General features: G+C 50.4%; 1 protein-coding gene and 2 non-coding genes across 4 annotated transcripts in view; all 3 read right to left on the reverse strand.

Annotated features, from left to right (window-relative positions):
• Plxdc1 (plexin domain containing 1) overlaps window positions 1-17,720 on the reverse strand; it is a 55,073-nt gene extending 37,353 nt beyond the window's left edge. For both annotated transcript variants that reach the window (XM_013036019.1, XM_013036018.1), the window contains exons 1-2: window positions 17,617-17,720; window positions 12,198-12,373 (exon numbers count right to left, since the gene is read on the reverse strand). In XM_013036019.1, the coding sequence (XP_012891473.1) occupies window positions 12,198-12,373; window positions 17,617-17,692 (252 nt within the window). In that variant the 5' untranslated portion in view covers window positions 17,693-17,720. The remainder of the gene's footprint in view (window positions 1-12,197; window positions 12,374-17,616) is intronic.
• Window positions 17,721-19,440: 1,720 nt separating this feature from the next.
• Window positions 19,441-19,512, reverse strand: Trnac-gca. The gene has a single exon. It is a non-coding gene; the product is annotated as a tRNA-Cys (tRNA).
• Window positions 19,513-20,147: 635 nt separating this feature from the next.
• Window positions 20,148-20,219, reverse strand: Trnac-gca. The gene has a single exon. It is a non-coding gene; the product is annotated as a tRNA-Cys (tRNA).
• Between the last annotated feature and the right edge of the window lie 203 nt (window positions 20,220-20,422).

The following is a 20,422-nucleotide window of genomic DNA, read 5'->3' on the forward strand; positions in this document are numbered from 1 at the left end:
TGTTTATGTGGCACTGAGGAATCAAACCCAGGGCCTCATGCATGCAAGGCAAGCGCTCTACCACTGAGCCACCTTCCCAGCCCCGTCTTATAGATTTTTTATGTGGGCTGACTTTAACTATGATCCTAATTTCTCAGCCTCCTGAGTAGCTAGGATGACAGGAGTAAGCCACCAGCACCCTGCTTTCAACCATCTTTTACAAGGGCATTCATCCCACTTCTGGGGGTTCCATATAAAATATGTGGGGGATACAAACTTTCAGACATATTAGATGCATCCTATCTTATCTGGGGCCAACTTGGGGTTCGCCTGGAGCTTAGAGCTATCCCAGGATATTAGCTAGTCAGTACTAAACTCAAGACATTCTCAGAAAACTAGAATAGCTTGTCACCACGGATCACAGATTAACTCAGAGTCAGCCAGTGTTTATTGTTTATCAGCCCTGTGCCAGGCCTTCATGTGCATTGCTGTACATCTTCTCAGGAACACATGGGCAATAGCATCATCAGTTGACAGGGAAGATGTAGGCTTGGCTCAGAAGACCTAAGGAATGTTCCCAAGACAAACATCCCAATTTAAAAATGAACAAAGAAAAACCAATAGGAAAAGGATTTGGGTAAACTTTTCTCCAAAGAAGATACACAGACAGCCAACACACACAAGGAAAGATCTCCACCATCATTATTCATAGGGTAAATGCAAATCAAAACTACAAAGCAGTACCACTCACAACCCACTAGGATGGTGGGGGAAAAAAACATATTTAAAAGAAAATACATTTACAGCCAGACACTGGTGGCTCACACCTGCAATCCTAGCTACTTAAGAGGCTGAGATCCAAGAATCACAGTTTGAAGCCAGCCTGCACAGGAAAGTCCATGAGATTCTTTTTTTAAAAAATAGAATTTATTTATGTGGTACTATGGAATCAAACCCAGAGCCTCATGCATGCTAGACAAGCACTCTACCACTAAACTGCATTCCCAGCCCCAAGAAACCCTTATCTCCAATTAACCAGCAAAAAGTCAGAAATAGAGCTGTAGCTCAAGTGGTAAGAGTACTAACCTTGAGAAAAACAATCTCTGAGAAAGTGTCCAGGCCCTGAGTTCAAGCCCCAGGACTGGACCAAAAAACAAAATAGCTGGGCACCAGTAGCTCAAGCCTGTAATCCTAGCTACTCAAGAGGCTGAGATCTGAGGATCATGGTTCAAAGTAGGAAAGTCTGTGAGACTCTTTTTTTTTGGATCCGATGGTGGGGCTTGAACTCTGGGCCTGGGCACTGTCCCTCAGCTCTTCAGCTCAAGGCTAGCGCTTTACCACTTGAGCCACAGCACCACTCCCGGCTTTTTTTTTCTTATGTGGTGCTGAGGAATCGAACCCAGGGCCTCAGGCATGCAAGGCAAGCGCTCTACCACTGAGCCACCTTCCCAGCCCTCCATGAGACTCATATCCATTTAACTACTAGAAAACTGGAAGTGGTGCTATGGCTCGAGGTAGAGCGCTCGCCTTGAGCTGAAGAGCTGACGGCCAGAGTTCAGGCCCATGACTGGACCCAAAAAAAAAAAAAAAAAAAAAAAAAAAAAAAACATTTATAATAAGGCATATAACAGTACTATTCCCAATAGCCAAAAGGTGGAAACAGCCTAAATGTCCATACTAAATAACTTATGGTATATCCATACAATGGAATATTACTTAACCATAAAATGGATGAGGCTCAAAAACTTTATGCTGCCAAAGTGAGTTCTGTAATTCCAGAACTCAAGAGGCTGAAGCAGGAGTATGGCAAGTTTGAGGCCAGCTTGGACTTCATAGCCACCTGGGCTCAAGACACCAGAAACAAAGCTGAGTGCCAGGGACACACATCTGAGATTGGAAGGATTGTTTTTGACACCAGTCTGGGCAGAAAGGTTCAGAAGACCTGAGCCCAGGTGTGTGCTCTTGTCCCCCCAGCTATGACAAGAAGCTTAAAACAGAGGGATTACAGCCCAGGTGCATGCCCAGGCAGGAAGCAAGGCACTATCTCAGAAATAAACAGGGCCAGGCACTGGTGTCTCATACCTGTAATCCTAGCTACTCAGGAGAGAGATTGAGGATTAAGGCTCAAAGCCAGCCTGGGCAGGAAAGTCTGTGTGACTCTTATCTCCAATTAATCATAGAAAAAGTCAAAAGTGGCACTGTGGTTCAAGTGGCAGAGTGCTAACCTTGAGCAAAAGGAGCTCAGGGACAGCGCCCAGGCCCAGAGTTCAAGCCCCAGCACAGCAAAAATAAAAGAGGCTGGAGGTGTAGCTCTGTGGTAGAGTGCCGACCTAGCAGGCATAAGGCCATGAGTTCAAACCCCAGAACTCCTAAAACAGAAAACTATCATACTTGGTGACAGAAACCAGACACAAAAGGCTTGAACATATATTGTATGATATTTGTATCTCCTACAAATAATGCTTGTTTGAGTATCAGTGGCTCTCTTTCAGCATATAAATTTTGTGCAGGCAGAAACACCCAGTCTGGTGAGTCCACAAAAGTAAAACATGAATAGCCAAGCACTCCTGTAATCCTAGCTACTCAGGAAACTGAGATCTGAAAACCATAGTCTGAAGTCAACCCAACAGAAAAGTCCATGAAACTCTTTTTTTTGTTGATCATGAGGCTTGGATTCAGGACCTGGGTGCTAATCCTAAACTCTTTTTGCTCAAGCTAGTGCTTTATCACTATGAGCCACAGTACCACTTCTGGTTTTCCTTTGGTTAACTGGAGATAAGAATTTCTCTGGTGGGGCTGGGAAGGTGGCTCAGTGGTAGAGTGCTTGCCTCGAAAGCATGAGGCCCTGGGTTCGATTCCTCAGTACCACATAAGCAGAAAAAGCTGGAAGTGGCGTTGTGGCTCAAGTGGTACAGTGCTAGCCTTGAGCTGAAGAGCTTAGGGACAGTGCCCAGGCCCAGAGTTCAGGCCTCAGGACCAACCAAAAAAAAAAAAAAAAAAGAATTTCTCTGGCTTGCCTACTGGGGCTGGCTTTGAACCGTGATCCTCAGATCCCAGCCTCCTGATTAGCTAGGATTACAGGTGTGAGCCACCAGTGCCCATATTCCATGAGACTCTTATCTCCAATTAGTTAACAAAAGCCAGAAGTGGAGATGTGGCTCAATTCATAGAGTACCAGTCTTGAGTGAAAAAAGACACACAAACATGCACACACATGCCTGCGTACACACATGAAATAGAACGTGGAGAAAGAAGGGCTAACAAAGAGGGTAAATGAGTATGAATGTGGGCATTATACTAGCATGTATGAATATAGAACAATAAAACCTATTAAAATTGTTTTAAGAGGGCTGGGAAGGTGGCTCAGTGGTAGAGCGCATGCCTTGCATGCCAGAGGCCCTGGGTTCGATTCCTCAGCACCACATAAGCAAAAAGAAAAAAGCCGGAAGTGGCGCTGTGGCTCAAGTGGTAGAGCACTAGCCTTGAGCTGAAGAGCTGAGGGACAGTGCCCAGGCCCAGAGTTCAGGCCCCATAACCGGACCAAAAAAAAAAAATTGTTTTAAGAAAGGAGAATTGAAGCCCAGCATCAGTGGTATTGAAGTCCAGCATTAGTGGTAAGCCTAGCTACCCACCAGGAGGGTGAGATCCGAGAATTGTGGTTCAAAGCCAGTCTGAGAAGCCCGTGAGACTCTTATTTCTAATATCCACCAGAAAACTGGAAGTGGTACTGTGGCTCAAGTGGTAGAGTGCTAGCCTTGAGTTAAAGAGCTCAGGGACAGCACCCAGGCCCAGAGTTCAAGCTCCATGACCAATACACATACAAAAGAAAAAGAAAAATAGGAGAATGGAGTAGAAACAGCAGAGAGGATGAAGTGGATTAGGATACATTACATGCATGTGTGGGAATGTCATAATGAACCCCCCCAGCATAACTAATATATGCTAATAAAGAAAAAGGAAATAAAACACAGATTGGTAACTATCAGGGTCCAAGTGTGGGGTTGAGGGATGGACAATTGCTCAATGCAGAGAATCCTTTCAGTGATGAAAATGTTTTGGAACTAGACAGATGTTGGCCACACAGCATTATTAGTGTATTAAATGTCATTGGATTGTTCACTTTAAAATGGTTCATTTTAGGGCTGGGAATGTGGCTTAGTGGTAGAGTGCTTGCCTAGCATGCACGAAGCCCTGGGTTTGATTCCTCAGTACTACATAAACAGAAAAAGCCACAAGTGGCACTGTGGCTCAAGTGGGAGAGTGCTAGCCTGGAGTAAAACTAGCTCAGGGACAGTGACCAGGACCTGAGTTCAAGCCCCAGGACTGGCAAAAACAAAACAAAAACCCTGGGTTCCATCTCTAGCACCACCAAAAACAAACAACAACATAATAATAAATGGATAATCTGGGCTGGGAAGGTGGCTCAGTGGTAGAGCACTTGCCTTGCGTGCCTGAGGCCCTGGGTTCGATTCCTCAGCACCACATAAGCAAAAAAAAAAGAAAAAAGAAAAAAGCCAGAGGTGGCACTGTGGCTCAAGTGGTAGAGCGCTAGCCTTGAGCTGAAGAGCTGAAGGACAGCGCCCAGGGCCAGAGTTCAGGCCCATGACTGGACCCAAAAAATAAATAAATAAATAAATAAATGGATAATCTTAAATTAGGCACAGTGGCACATTTTTAGTCCTAGATATTCAGGAGACTGAGGAAGGAAGATTGCTTGAGCTAGGAGTCTAAGCCAACCTGAGCAACATGGAAGGGGAAGGGGAAGCGGAAAGGGAAGGGGAAAGGAGGGGAAGGGAGGGGAGGAGAGGGGAGGGATCAAAAAGAAAGGAGAAAGAAAAGAAAGAGGGGTGCTAGGCACTGATGGCTCATGCCTGTAATCCTAGCTATTCAGGAGGCTGAGAGCTAAGGATCGTGGTTTAAAGCCAGTGAGGGAAGGAAAGTGCCTTGAGATTTGTCTCCAATTAACCACCAGAAAACCAGAAGTGGTGCTATGGCTTCAAGTGGTAGAATGCTAGGCTTGAGGGGGAAAAAAAAGCTGAGGGACAGCACCCAGGTGCTGAGTTCAAGCCTCACAACCAAAATAAACCCAGAGGGAATAAGGGAGGGAGGGAGGGGGGAAGGAAGGAGGTCAAGCATGATGGTACACACCTGTAATGTCAGCATACCAGAGGCTGCAAAAGGAAGATTGAGTTTGAGGCCATCTTTGGCTATGGAGCAAAAGCTGTCTTAACAATAATTATAATAGTTAACTTTGTTATGTGAATCTAGGAGTTCTGTAGGAAGGGAAGAATGGAAAAAGGGAGGAAAGGAAGAGTGGGAAGGGACCAACCTTCCCAAATTAAAAAGGAAGCTGGGCGACGGTGGCTCACACCTGTAATCCTAGCTACTCAGGAGGCTGAGATCTGAGGATCGTGGTTCAAAGCCAGCCCAGGTAGGAAAAGTCCATGAAGACTCTTATCTCCAATAAAACACTAGAAAACTGGAAGTAGCACTGTGGCTCAAGGGGTAGACGCTCACCTTGAGCTGAAGAGCACAGGGAAAGGCCAAGCTCAGAGTTCAAGCCCCATGACGGACAAAAAAGGAAAGAATCAACAGGAAGGACTAGAATGGAAGAGAAACAGCCTAAGCAGATGGACATGGAGGGAGGGGAGCACCACAGGGCTACGGAGAGGAGGGGACATCACTGGAACCGAGAGACCATCCCACCTCACATTTTGCTCTTCACACTCAACTCTGATAACCCAGTATCTACAACCCTCAGCTGAGAACTTTTTTGTTGTCTGTTTAGTTTTCTTTCTCCTTTCTTTCTTCCCTCCTTCCTTCCCCCACTTTCTTTCTTTTCTTTTTCCTTCCTTCCATTTCTTCCCTTCCTTCTCTTCCCTTCCTTTCCCTCCCTTCCTTCTTGCTGGTTCTGGTGCTTGAAATCAGGGCCTGGGCAGTGTCCCTGAGCTCTTTGTGCTTAAAGCTAGCCTCTACCACTTGAGCCACAGCCCCACTTCTGGCTGAGTATTTATTTGAAGGTAAGAGTCTCATGGACTTTCCTGCCTGAGCTGACTTTGAACCATGATCTTCAGATCTCAGCCCCCTGAGTAGCTAGGATTAGGTGTGAGCCAACGGCACGTGGCTGTTTTGTGTGTGTGTGTGTGTGTGTGTGTGTGTGTGTGTGTGTGTGTGCACTCAAGGCTAGCATTCTACTTGAGCCACACCTCCACTTCTGGCTTTTTGCTGGTTAACTGGAGTCTCATGGATTTGTCTGACTCAGCTGGCTTTGAACTGTGATCCTCAGATCTCAGCCTCCTGAGTAGCTAGGATTACAGGCAGGAGCCACTAGTGCCCAGCTTAGATTTTTTTGTGTGTATTTTTATGTTTTTTTTTTTTTTTTAGACAGGGTCCTGCTACATAGCCCTGGAACTCTTTTTTTTTTTTTTTGGCAAGTCCCAAGACTTGAACTCAGGGCCTGAGCATTGTCCCTGAGCTTCTTTTTGCTTAAGGCTAGCACTCTACTACTTGAGCCACAGCACCACGTCCAGCTTCTTCTGTTTATGTGGCACTGAGGAATCAAACCCAGGGCTTCATGGATGCTAAGCCACCTTCCCAGCCCAAGCCCTGGAATTCTTGATCCTATTGCCTCAGACCCCTAAGTGCTGGGATTACAGATATGTAGCACCATGCTGGGCAGTACATATTGGAAATCTGAAGCAAGCAGGAGTTCCCAATGTCACGTTCATTAACTGAGGGGTTGTGTCTGGTTAAAGGCCGTGCAGCTGGGACATATCAGGATCAAAATGTAGAGCCAGGATTGCCAAATAGAGCTGGAGACCAGACATCTGGACTCACCCCCCCCCACACACACACACACTCTTTCTTCTCAAAAAAAAAAATCTCTTCTCTCCAAAATTTGGATCCCAACTTTCCCCTCCCTCCTCCCACCCACACAACTTCTTTAGGACTTGCCTTCTTTGGAAGGTTGTAGAAACCAAGCAGGCATCACATTCACTAGCTCCTCCCCCTCCCCCCTACACCCCCAACCTCACCGCACTCTCCTGGATGCCTGGCACCCTCCTGGCATTTCTGGGCCTGTCATGATATCTGAGCTCAGAAGCTGTGCTTGAACCAGAGAGGAGGGGGACTTCAGGGAAGCTGGGCTGGGAGAAGATTGGGGTGGGAAGCAGGGAGCCGTGCTATGTTGACGTTGAATCCGAACTGAACTGCCTTTAGCTGGATTCCTCCCAAATCCTGGCCCCAGACCTGCACCATGGAACCAAGAAAGCCTTTGGAGAAGGACCTCAAAATGCTAAAACAGAACAAGAAAACTGCACTCAAAGTCTCATTTTCCTTGTTCTTGGGCCTCCAGAGTGCTTGCCAGGCAAGTGTTCTTCCACCACGGAGCTGGAGTCTGAGCTGGTGGTGGTGGTAGACTGTGTGCAGGGACGAACTCAGAGGAGGCGGCTCTGACCAGGTGGTGCAGGCCAGTACAGGCTGAATGCACAGAGCCCACAGCAAGCTGCTCTCAGTCTGGGTTGCTTGAGAAGGCAAGAGATGGATGCCCATTTATCAGGCCCTTGGTCTCCTTGAGATGGCCCCAGGGACAGAGGTCCCCGAGCCGGGTTGGTATGGCACAGACCAGGCTGTGATACAGATGGACAAAGAGATGTCTTCCTATGGAAACTTCAGAACATTTTGGAGCTGACCAAATGGAACTTGCTTGAAGTATCCACTTCCTGATTGTGCTTCATCTTGCCTCCTTCTTGCCACTAAGACTTCTTAGGGTCACAGGATGAGGGCACCACCTAGATGGAGGACTTCCTCTGTCCCTTGTTCCCCTGAAGAAGGGGTACCTGCCATGGCTAGGCACTGACCACAGAGCCACAGCCTGGTCTCTCCAGGGGCTCCAGGAAAGACAGGCAGTGCAAACGAATACACAGATCGTTCAGGAGGTGACATGGAGAACATTAGATCTATTCCCCCCTGCCCCAGCTGCATCCCTGCAGTGATTAGAACCTTCAGTGTTAGATCCCTGCAGCATCTAGAACCTGGTATACCAGAAAGTACCCTACTTGCCTTCTGCCATCCCTTCCCAGGTCTAGGTGTCAAGTCTCTTCACCATCCTGTGTCAGCCTCCTGGAATCTTCTGGTCTTGAGATAACCACCTCAAAGTGGGACACGAGCCAAGAAACAGCCTGCAAAATCCCCAGAGGCCTGGCCTGGTCCCCAGACTGTCATGGGTTGCCATTAATGCGCCACTTCCCCCTTTCAGTCCTTGGCAGCAGCTCCATGTGCCTGACTCATCCCAGCCCACGTGCAGTGAGGAACCCAGAATCTCTTTCTCTGCAACGCTACTAACCTGCAGCTCTCCAAACTCTCTCGAGACCTCAGCGCCAGGATTTATATTTATCCAAGGTAGCTTCATCTGGCCACTTAGGATGAGGCCTTGTTTCCTAATATGACCTCTGTGGGGAACTATGTTTTTCTTTTAGTCGTATTAGAGCTTAAAGTCAGGGCCTCATACTTGGTAGACAAGTGTTCTACCAGTCCTTTTGTTTTTACTTAGGTGTTTGCTTTTCTGATAGAATTTCCAGCTTTTGCCTGGACCAGCCTCAGACCTGCATCTCCCTACCTCTGCCTCCCAAGTAGCTGGGACCCCAGGGATGTGCTTCCTAGCCCAGTTTATTTTTCAAATAAGGTCTCAGTAACTTTTGTGGAACTTGCCTTGAACCTTGATCTCCACCTACCACACAGCTGGGATTATAAGCATGTATCAATACACCTGGCCCCACATGGGGAACTTTTTTGTTGTTGGTGGTGGTGGTGGTGGTTGTGAAGCTTGAACTCAGAGCCTTGGATACAGTCCTTGAGCCTCTTTGTGTTCAAGGCTAGCACTCTACCACTTGAGCCACAGCACCACTTCCAGTTTGGAGGTGGTTAATTGGAGATAAGAGTCTCACGGGGATTGTTCTTCCTGGGCTGGCTTTGAACTTCGATCCTCAGATCTCAGCTTCCTGAGTAGCTAGGATTACAACACCCAGTTACACGGGGAACCTTAAAGAAACAAATTCCCAGGCTCCATCTTCAATACTTTTGAACAAGTCTATTCGAGAGTGCAGGAAAAACAAACAAATAAAACGTGTGCTGTTGTTTTCGAAGCTCTGGTGTTATTGAAGCCATCCTTGTTCTCAATAGCCCCCACTGTCCGTCCCAAACACCCACAGACAATTGCTTCCAGAAATTGTGTCTCTGTGGCTGGTCTTCTGCCAGATCCTCTTTGTAAAGACTGGGAAAAACTGGCCTTTCTGACGATCATGTCTGGCCCTGAGCAGGTAACAGTTATTTAACCCAGGGCCTGGCTAAGCTGTGGGGCTAAGATGCAGGAGTCCCTTCCTCAGGGATCTTTCCAGCCCTGCCTGCCCGCTCCACCTTTCCTCCATGCCTGGCCTGGCCTTTGCTTTGCAGAAGCCAGAAGGCAGGGCAGAAGGGAGGCGAGTGGGGCTGTGTCCTTAGGCTTGGGGCTAGGGTAGAGTGGGTGAGGCACTTACCTCCAGCGCAATAGTCAGAGATGGCATCAAAAAGCTCAGGGATCACAGAAAAGAATATTTTAGAGTGATATCTTAACACGGATGATATTTTGATGAACGAAGTCTCAAAATTTAAAATAAAGACAGAATTATTCATGGTGCCAAGTCAGTTCAGAGCCTGAGGTAAAAGGAAAATTCAGTAACAGAGAGGGAAAAAACAAAACACTCCAAACTTTGTTAAATATCCTTAGAGAGAGAGGAGATATTTCACCCATGATACAAAAACAAGAGGCTTTAAAAGAAAAAATAAGCCAGGTGCCAGTGGCTCACACCTGTAATCCTAGCTAATGAGGAGGCTGATATCTGAGGATTGCAGTTCAAAGCCAGCCCAGGCAGAAAAGTCCCTGTGAGAGTATCATCAATTAACCTTAACTCAGAAACCAGAAGTGGTGCTGTGGCTCAAGTGGTAGAGTGCTAGCCTTGAGCACCAAGAGGCTTAGGGACAATGCCTAGGCCCTGAGTTCAACAACTGACAAAAATAATAATAGTAGTAGTAATAATTAATTAATTAAAGAAAAATATTGCAAAATAATAAAGAACTCTTAGAAGCCAGGTACCTGTAGCTCATGCCTATAATCTGAGCTGCTCAGGGAGAGTGAGATCTGAGGATTGCAGTTCGAAGTCAGCCTGGGCAGGAAAGTTCATGAGATGCCTATCTCCAATAAACTACAAAAGCCAGAAATAGAGCTGTATCTCAAGTGGTAGAGTGCTGGCCTTGAACAAAAACAAGCTCAGGAACAGTGCTCAGGCCCTAAGTTCAGCCCCAGGATCATCACCAAAAAAAAAAAAAAAAAGAGGAGGGGGGAATTAAAGCAGAAAAAAAATCCAGAATTCACTAATATAAGTCCCAAGTTGAAAAGGTTCCCCCAATGACCAGCATGAGGAATGGAAAAGAACAACCCTCATGATTCCCAAAAGCTGGGTTCACAGGAAACACCCCATAAACTTTCAGAGGTATATAGAAATGTCAGAAACAAGAGTGACAGCCAAGCTATTAAAGTGACACTGGATGACAAGGTGACATGCCTTCACACTTTGGGAGAAAGTTTTTATTGTGTGTTTATTAGTCCTGGGGTTTGAACTCGGGGCCTGGGTGCTGTCCCTGAGCTTTTTTCTCGAGGCTAACACTCTACCACTTGGACCACAGCTCCACTTGCAGCTTTTTTGGGTGATTAATTGAAAATAAGAGTCTCAGAGACTTTCCTGCCCAAGCTGGCTTCAAACCACAATCCTCAGATCTCAGCTTCCTGAGTAGCTAGGATTATTGATAGGCATGAGCTACCCGCACCTGTCTAGGAAACTCATTTTTAATCCATATATCTATATTCAGCAAAACCATCAATCAAATTGAGAATAAAGGCATTTTTAGACTTGTAAGTTCTCAAGAGAATTTTTCCTCTTATGAGAAATTCAGGAAGCACAATTGTTAAGGGTGGGGGAAAGCAGGAAAAAGAGGACCCAGGGCCAAGAGAACAGAGGAGAAACAATTTGCCTGACAGGCAGGAGCAAGGGTTCCGTGGGAAACAAAGAGCTCACAGGTTTCACTATACTAAAAATTATATTTAGGCCGGGCACCAGTGGTTCACATCTGTAATCCTAGCTACTCAGGAGGCTGAGAGCTGAGGGTTGTGGTTTGAAGCCAGCCTGGGCAGGAACGTCTATGAGACTCTTATCTCCAACTAACCACCAGAAAACCAGAAGTGGTACTGTGGCTCAAATGGTAGAGCTCTCACCTTGAGCTGAAGAGCTCGGGGACAGAGCCCAGACTCAGAGTTCAAGCCCCATGACCAACCAAAAAAAAAAAAAGCTGGGTGCTGGTGGCTCTTGCTAATAACCCTAGCTACTCAAAAGGCTGAGATCTGAGGATTGCTGCTCAAAGCCAGCTCAGGCAGAAAAGTCTCCATAAGACTCTAATCTCCAATTAACCATTCAAAAACCAGAAGTGGCTCAAAGTGGTAGAGTGCTAGCCTTGAGCAAAAAAGAGCTCAAGTACAGTGCCCAGTGTCCAGGCCCTGAGGACAAGCCTTATGACCAAATAAATAAATAAATAAGATTAAAGATATAGCAAAGTAATGGTGGCCAAGAATATAAATGTCAAATCTTCATCCACCACCAGAGGCTGTCCACAGATTATGTCTATGAGGGACCTATCAAGAGCAGCAGTTGACATGGGGAGATGGAGGTGGAAGCCAGGACAGCTCACAGGTACCATGCTGAGGAAAGGGATGAGTAGACAGTATGGAGGGACTTTTGGGTGTTTTGTTTTGTATTGGTACTAGAGCTTGAACTCAAGGCCCGTGCACTGTTCCTTAGCTTTTCCCACAGCTCTACTTCTGCCTTTTTGCTGATTAATTGGAGATGAGTATCTCTCAGCTTTGTCTGCCCAGGCTAGCTTTGAACCAGATCCTTAGAGTTCAGCCTTCTGAATAGCTAGGATTACAGGCGTGAGTCTCCAGTGCCTGGCCACTCCTCTCTTTAATTGGCCCATTGGAAGGAGTGGCTGAGCCGATGCTGTGGACTCTCAGATTCCACCCCAATCTCCAGGGCCCACCCCAAAGGCTGTGTGAAGAGTGTCTGATATGTGTACCTGGGGCACCAGGACAGCCCCCATTTCCATGCCCTCCCCCACATTCACCCAACACTTACCACCACCCTGGTCCTGTTGTCTGGCAGCGTGTCAATGGCTAAGGGGCCCCCACCCAGGTCCAGGCTCAGCTGGGTCCTGTCTGGCTCAGACACCTGTCCAGGGCTTCCTCGAGCTGTCTGATTCCAGCCCCGTGTGGTCTTCCCAGCCCATGCAGAGGCCTGGCTTTCATGGTGACCTGGGAGAAGACAGGAAACTGAGTGCCAGCAGCTCACAGTAAGGAACCAAGAGAGGGTTCAATTACAACTGGCCCACATGTCCTGCTGAGGTCTCAACACCAAAATCATCCAGCCCATACACAGCACATCCCCAAACCCATGTGCCCAATGCCACACCAGACAGCTTGCATACTCCATGCTTTCAACTCTCACCACCCCTCTGCCAGAGACAGATGCTCTCCATTCTGTAGAGAGGAAGCAAGCTCAGAGGTTAGAGGTCACATCGAGAGCCGGAGAAAAGCTTCACATCCAGGTTGATCTGTTCCCAAAGGGGTGAGTATTCTCAACTTCTGCCTGGCTCTATTTCTAATTTTTTTAAAATAGAACTTCGATACTATGGTTCATGTAAGATGACTGAGCCATTTTATATTCTCCACAGCATTCAAGGTGGGCAACTTCTCTGCCTTCTTGCTCAGACTTAGGTTCTAGGTGTGGAGAGTGATTCTCCTGATTGGACCCTCACTGTGGCTGCATCTGCATCTTAGTCTCCTCACTACCTGCATGCTTTGATCTTGGCCACGTCACTTTCCCCATAAAACTAGGGACACAGGGACCAGCTGGCAAGGCAAACAGTTTCATCTCAAATGCTGTCTCCAATTCATTAGTGACAGCCAGCAGCAGTCAGTGAAAAGAATTCTAAAGCTTCATTTGGATTTCATAGGAGAGATTGGCAGGATCCATTAGCAATGTCTGCCACCAGCACAGAATTGGAAAAGCCTCGCCCAGGCACTAATACTTGCATGTTCTCTCCAGTTCCCTCGGGTTGTTAAATCAATTTTTTTTCCTCTTGGGGCTGGGGGTACTAGCATTTGAACTCGGGGCCTTGATCTCTTGAGCCTCACCTCCAGTCTTTTTAACTTTAGTGGTTTGGCTTTTGTAGATAAGGTGCTTTAAACCTCAATCCTCCTATCTATACTCCTCAAGTAGCTGGGAGGATAGTTGTATACCACCACATTCAGATCTTTGATTGAAATGTAGGTCTCTCAAACTTTTCTCTTCAGGCCTAGCCTCCATCTTGATCCTCTCTAATCACCTCAGCCACTAAATCACATCCAACCCCTAAATCAGTTCTAAATGACACACAAAAAAAAAACATCCTTTTCCATTTGAGATGGAGATTTTCCTTCCAATTGTCTACCCACTCTGGATGTATGAGGAACCCAGCCCACCAGACAGATGGATGCCATTCCTCACCCCACACCTATGATTTCATCAATGACAAGCCCATCCCAGGTTATATGGGCCTCATTTCTCACTCTGTCAGCCCCACTCCTCCTCTCCCACCCCCCACCGCTGCCAAGGCCCCAGGATGTGGCTGTCACTCTCCTTTTTTTTTGCCAGTCCTGGGCCTTGAACTCAGGGCTTGGGCACTGTCCCTGAGCTTCTTTTGCTCAAGGCTAGCACTCTACCACTTGAGCCACAGAGCCACTTGCAGCTTTTTCTGGTATGTGGAACTGAGGAATCGAACCCAGGGCCTCAGGCATGTAAGGCAAGCGCTCTACCACTGAGCCACCTTCCTAGGCTGTCACTCTCCTGAAGCCACCACTGATGTGACCATGTGCCTGTCTCCCTTGAATTTCCCCAGGCTTGGCTCTGCTCTCTTCAAAGAAGACTGCAAACAGTAAGCACTCAATCACTGCCTAATTGAGGACACGATGTGGGGAATTAACTCCTGGGAGCTAGCAAGGATAGAGGTAGAGGCAAGGCCTGGCCAGGACACTGCTGTGGGGCTCCAGTTTGTCATTAGACATTTTATCCAATTAAGTCATTCTTGGCTGCTGGTTCCTGCTGGACCTTTGCCTGCCCCTCTCACTTCTCTGTCCCTAATCACAACCAGATGCTCCTGGAGAAGGTGGGGAGAGGGGTGGTCCCTGACCCTCATCCTCAGGATATCTACTGGCTGCCCACAGATGGCACAGAGCCCAGGGCTAGGAGGCAGCTGCCTCCTGCCCAGATCCATGCCAGAGTGGCCTTACCCCTCCTGGGCAGGGCCTGAAGCTGCCTTAGAGACAGAACTGTTTGTGCTGGGCTGGATCTGGGTCTTTCGGCAAGCAGTTGGGGGCATGCGTAGGACTAGGCCTGGATAGGAGCTGTGTGCAACAAGGAGAGGAGTTTGGTAATCACACCATCAGTGGCACTAACCAGGAAAGATGGTGGAGGGAGGCAATGGATGCTGGGGGGAAGAGGACAGGGAGATGACACATGGGTCTTCCCCACTGACCAGGCTGGCCATACACAACTGTAGGCTAGGGACGCTCCATTCTCCTCTGATAAGGCACTAAAATGAGGATGAGCATCACCCCCATGATCAGCCTGCTATAAGCTTCAGGTGGAGGTTTGGACAAGAGGGCTCCGGCCAGGAACAGGGACATACAGTCCAGGAAGGCAGAGAGAAAGTAGATGAGGACAGTGAGGAGCTGGGCCTCGCTTGGCCTGACCTTGAAGGGATGTCACTCAGCCACCTTCCCTCCTCCCAATTGGCTGGCATAGAACATTAGCCCTCAGCTCAAGATGGGAGCAACCACTGTACCCGCATGCACACCCACGAAGTCTGGCAGGAAGCCTCCATCCTCCCTGCTGGTGCTCATCATGTGTGTGGCATACCTAGGCCCTTCCCCTTCATTGTCCCCAGCACTCTTCCCCGGCCGCCTTTGTATGTGAAAGGGTCCCCTGAGGGGTTGGAGGCATGGTTCAGGGGTAGAGCGCCAGCTGAAGAGCGAAAGCAAGCTTTAGATACTGAATTGAGTGCAGGCTTTAGACAAAAGAAAAAGGAAAGGAAAGGAAAAAGAAAGTGTCCCCTGCTCCCTATATAATGTCAGGAAGTTTCCAGAACACAAGCTAGTTAGTGGTGGCCAGTCTAAGGACTGTTGCCTCTAATTGTTATAGGCTGCTACGCTGGGCTGGCACTGTTCCAGGGGCTTTAAACACAGGAACTCATTTCACCTCTACATTAACTCCAGGAGATAGGTACTAGTAAATTCATTCATACATGGGGAAACAGAGGTACAACAATGATAAGAAACCTCTCAAGGTCATGCAATCATTGGGTAGCAGGATTTAAACTCAGGAAAGCTGACTACTCAGGAGGCTGAAATTTATGGATCCAGGTTTGAAGCCAGGCCAGGCAGGAGAAATCCAAAAGACTCATCTCCAACTAACCACAAAAAGCCAGAAGTGGAGCTGTGGCTCAAGTGGTAGAGTGCTAGCCTTGAGCAACAGAACTCATGGACAGCACCCAGGCTAAATTCAAGCAGTTCTGGCACACATAAAAATAAAAAAAGGATGCGGGGGAGGGGGGAGGAGGGAAGGCTGGGAAGGTGGCTCAGTGGTAGAGTGCTTGCCTTGCATGCATGAGGCTCTGGGTTCCATTCCTCAGCACCATATAAAAGCAGAAAAAGCCGGAAGTGGTGCTGTGGCTCAAGTGGTAGAGCGCTAGCTTTGAGCTGAAGAGCTGAGGGACAGTGCTCAGGCCCAGAGTTCAGGCCCCATGACGGACCAAAACAAAAAAGGATGCGGGAGCAGGGCTGGCACTGGCTTGTGTTCCTGGAGGGTCCCTGACATTGGTGCCATTGACCCTAAACATGGGAGCTACAGTTCCCTAGACACAGTTCCCTAGCACCAGCCCAGAGAGCCAGAAGTGAAGGCTGCTAGGAGCTGCCCAGTTGCTCTTTCCTGACCACACAGGCTCCCTCCTGAAGAAACCCAGACCAGCTGGGGACCATCTCCCAACCTGTCCCATTCCACATGACATCCCCTGCCTCCCCAAATCCAGCCTGGCTGGGGGAAAAACAACACAAAGCACTTGATGGGGAGTCGACAGCTGTCCCCTGGCTTCTTTACAGCTTCCTCAGGTCTAACCTCAACCTTGCCTGCTGCAGAGAAAGTCCATGCTTCACAGTGGAACCTGTCAATGCTGAGAAAACAAGGTGTTCTCTACTCAGCTGGGTTATCTCTGCCTTCCTCCTCTTGGCCTTCCTCAATCTACCACCTCACCCTGACTCAGAAGTCAGAGCTCAGCCAGGTCTGGGCCTGGCTCCCTCCTGAAGCTTGATTTCTCTTCCCCTTCCCTTCCCTTTCCTCTCCAAAGGTTCCACCCCTCATCAACCCAACACAGCTGAATTCAGAAGAGCAACCGGTCTGGGGCAACAAAAGATCTCAGAAATTAACCTGTCTAATCCCTTCCTGGTTACAATAGGGTCCCCCCTGCCTAATTATTTGCTTCTCATACATGTCTGAGAAGGAAAGGTGATCCTAAAAGGGGTAGGGGGGAGAGATCCTTCAAATCAATCCCACAACCACGTCAATGATTTTGCCTACAGCCTGGCTTTGTAAATGGAGAAAGCCCAGAGAGGTAAAACATTTTGCACAGCAAATGAAACAAGCCTAGAAGCAGAGTCTCTGGTGCCTTGAAAACTGGTAGTTCTGCACCTGCAGCCTCTGAACACATTCCTTCCACTGCCCTCTGTTCACACCTTCCCCCCCACACACCCATGTACCTTCTCAACAGGGACCCAGGCTCAGCTACACACTGAGGCCATCAACCCTGATGGCAAATCCCACCTTCCCCCCCTTGTCCTATGAAGACCCCCCCTTCCCTCACCTGAGGGGCACCTAGGCCAGGGAGACATAGATCTCTGTCTTCCCCAAAGAAAGTATAGCTTGGGAGTCCTGCTCACACCCAATCTAGGGCAGAACAGAGCAAGAGACCCGGGGGACCACTGAGGCTGGGGCTGGGGCACAAGTTGCTTCTTCCCAGCTTCCTGCTTCTCTGCTGTACCCCGCGGGTTGAAGTGGCAAGTTAGGCGGCTGTGGCTGCGCTGGGGGAGAGGCAGGTGAGGGCAGGTCCCCAGGCAGACTCAGCCTGGGTCAGCTGGACTGGGGACAGAGAAGAGGAAAGGAAAGGGAGGGGGGAGGTCCCCTAGTACTCTCTCCGTTCTAATTCAGCTTGGTCCCCTAGAGCAGCCAGGGGGTCCCCACCGTTCCCACTCTTCCCCGGGGGCCACAGCCTTACAGAACCCCCTCCAGCGTCTTTCCAAGGAGGTAAGGAGGCGTCGCTGTCCAATGCGATGCCTTGCACCCCTCGGGTGTTTGGGAAAGTGGAGTCCCTCCTCCTCACTCCCCCAGCCCAGGCCTCCTGGACCACAGACTTCCCCATCGGGTCCGCACCTGCCTGCGCCCACCCCGCCGTTCCGGTGTCTCCTACCTGCTCGGGGCTGGGGGTTCAGCGCGCTGGCCGCCCCCCTGAGCACCAGCACCAGGAACCAGAGATCACCCCGCATGGTGGGCACCGGGCTCGCCCCCGGCCCGTCGCTGGGGAGGGGACCGGGCCGGGCAGGGGCGCACAGAGCGCGGGGCGCACGGAGCAAGCGGAGCTGCGGCGCTGCGGCCTGGGGAGCCGGAGCGCGAGCCACGCAGGGGGGAGAGGAGGGAGGCGGGGCCGGGCGGGCGCCCCGACTTCCCCGCCTCCCCGGGGCTCCGAGGCAGGGCGGGGAGGAGGGTGGCGAGGGACTGGGCTGGGGACCCTCGGCCTGGGTTTCCTCCCTGTCCTCCAGAGCTGCCTCCCCCCCCCCCCGCGCTGTCCATGAGGGTCCTGCGCCCCTCCCCCGCTCCCCAGGGAACGCAGGAGGAAGGCCCAGAGGGAGCCCCCCCCAACCCCAGCGCCCCCTCCTCCAGGCAGCGCGACTCTCTGAGCGGACCCTCGGAGTTCGGAGGGGCTGCGATGTTAGACACGCCCCGAAACGACCCCACCGCCAGGACCCCCAGCTGTACCCCCACAGCGGCCCGATTCCACTCCCCTCCCAAACTCCTTCGAGACCCCATCCCACCCCCAGCACGGCAACCTAGGGGGTGCCGGGGTCTGGATCCCACACACACACTCTGAAATTGCACGGGCCCCTCCCCTCGCACCCCCGGTCACCACCCGGCTCTGGGGACACAGTGTCTTTTTTTTTTCTTTTCGCTTCCAGGACAGAATAAAAATACCCGCAACTTAGGAGATTTAATAGACGGCAGGCAATCAGGTCAGGACGCGGAGGCGCCTCCGACCTACTTCGTGGGAAAAGCCAGGAGCTGGGGGCGCCGGCGTGGGCGGGGAGGGGCCCCAGGCCTGGGGACCTTCACGATCGCCATAGGAAGAATGTGGGTGCTGGACTTCCTGGGGGGGGTGGATGTCCTCGGAAGGAGGGGGCCGGGTGGGGAGAGGGGAGGGACAGTGTAAGCTGGAAGAAGCAAATTGCCTATCACCGAGGTCAAAAAGAAGGCCTGAGGAAGGAAGCAAAGCCCCCCCCCCGAATCCCAGTTCCCCCTTCCTCAGGACCCAGGGTCCCGGGAGGCCGCCCTCCTCCAGCCCTAAACCTCCGATCCTCGGAACTCTGGGACTGTTAAGGTAGGGCTGGATGTCTAACTTAAAGCCCAACTTGACCGACTCCCAGAGATCAAATGGGCTCGGTTTGCAGCGGTGGCTTCTGACTGCCCTCCAGTGGACACGTGGTGAGCCGCAAGCTCGGCGTTTTGAGGTGAATCGCCCCTTTCCCCCGCGCGCGCCCCGAGTCTCCCCACGTTCCCCCGCTGCCCCTTACCCTCCTGCCAGATCCTCGGTCCCCGGCCTGCGCCGGCGCGGTGCCCACCTCCAGCGCTCGCCCCCGCCTCGCACCTCGTTGGAGGGGAGAGAGCCCAGGATGGACTTTCAGATCCCTACAGAATCTCCGAGCCTGGCGTGTCCGAGGTCCATCTTATAAGATGTAAGTGGGGCTCAGAGTTATTGTTTGCAACTTGGAAATCGTTGAGAGCAAATGACTTGCACGAGTTTGAAATGTGTAGCACTCGAGCATCGTCAGAGTCACCTGGGGCGTTTATTAAAACCTATTTCCAGGTTTCTAGGAAATGCGTTTCATACCCGTGTATCGAATTCACTAGGTCTGGGCCAAGGCCGGGGAATCTGCATTTCTGACACGAACGCAGGTGGTGCATATATTTACAAGCACCACTCTAGAAATTCCCAGTTTCAAGAGAAGAAAATAGAAAGGGAAGGGGGCACCCGGATTTGAACCGGGGACCTCTTGATCTGCAGTCAAATGCTCTACCACTGAGCTATACCCCCTCTGCCGGTGGCCGGGCGCTGGTAGTTCCTTAGTACTACGCCTGCGCAGGCGCAGTGCGTCCCTACCAAAAGCAGGGAAATAGTCTCGGAGATTTTCAAGAAACCGACTAGATCCATCGAGATCGCTCGCTTGGAAACCGGACGCGATTCCCAACGCTCTGAGCTAAAGATTCTTAGTGACGATGGGAGGAAAATGGAATTAGAGAGTGTGCGGGTCTCCGGAACCCTTTCCAGGGCGCTTCCCCGACTCGCCGAGTCCCCTGCTCCTCGGCGTCCCGTTCTCCCTTGCACAAGCTCGGGCAGCCTCTCCCGCCTCCCCTTTCCTTTCTTAGGCCGTTCCAGGCTCCTGGAAACTTAGGCTTGCCTTTGAGGGGGAGCAGGGGGTGACCCGCACTCGGGGTGCACAGGCGACACCTGTCATTCCACGAAGGGGTTGTTCGGCGCGACCTCCCGGCCGTGCCCCGTTGGAGGTACACAGACCGAGCGATGGCCAGCGCGGGGATGGAAGTCCCACCCACCCGTACCCACGCGTAGAAGAGTGAGTGGGCCCCAGGCTTACTCCGCTCCGATTTGCCTGACGACATCTAAGCGTGGCCAGGGATACTCACACAAAACATTAAAAAGTATAACCGTAGAGGGGGCACCCGGATTTGAACCGGGGACCTCTTGATCTGCAGTCAAATGCTCTACCACTGAGCTATACCCCCGCGGTGGTGACACGGCTCCCTTTGAATACACTTTGGTAGGATGAGGGTGTAGCGTTATCTAATCTTCCCTGCGCTTTTGATCTGAAGATTCCTTGAGTATAAACTTCATGTTATCAGGAATGCCCTTCAGCTTAAAGCACCTAAGCCCGCCCCCTGGCCACATGATCCTTTGCAGCAGCCTCCCCTTCCCCTCCCCCCACCCC

This window comes from Dipodomys ordii, unplaced genomic scaffold (genome assembly GCF_000151885.1).
Source record: "Dipodomys ordii isolate 6190 unplaced genomic scaffold, Dord_2.0 Scaffold7, whole genome shotgun sequence".
Taxonomy (NCBI): Eukaryota; Metazoa; Chordata; class Mammalia; order Rodentia; family Heteromyidae; genus Dipodomys; species Dipodomys ordii.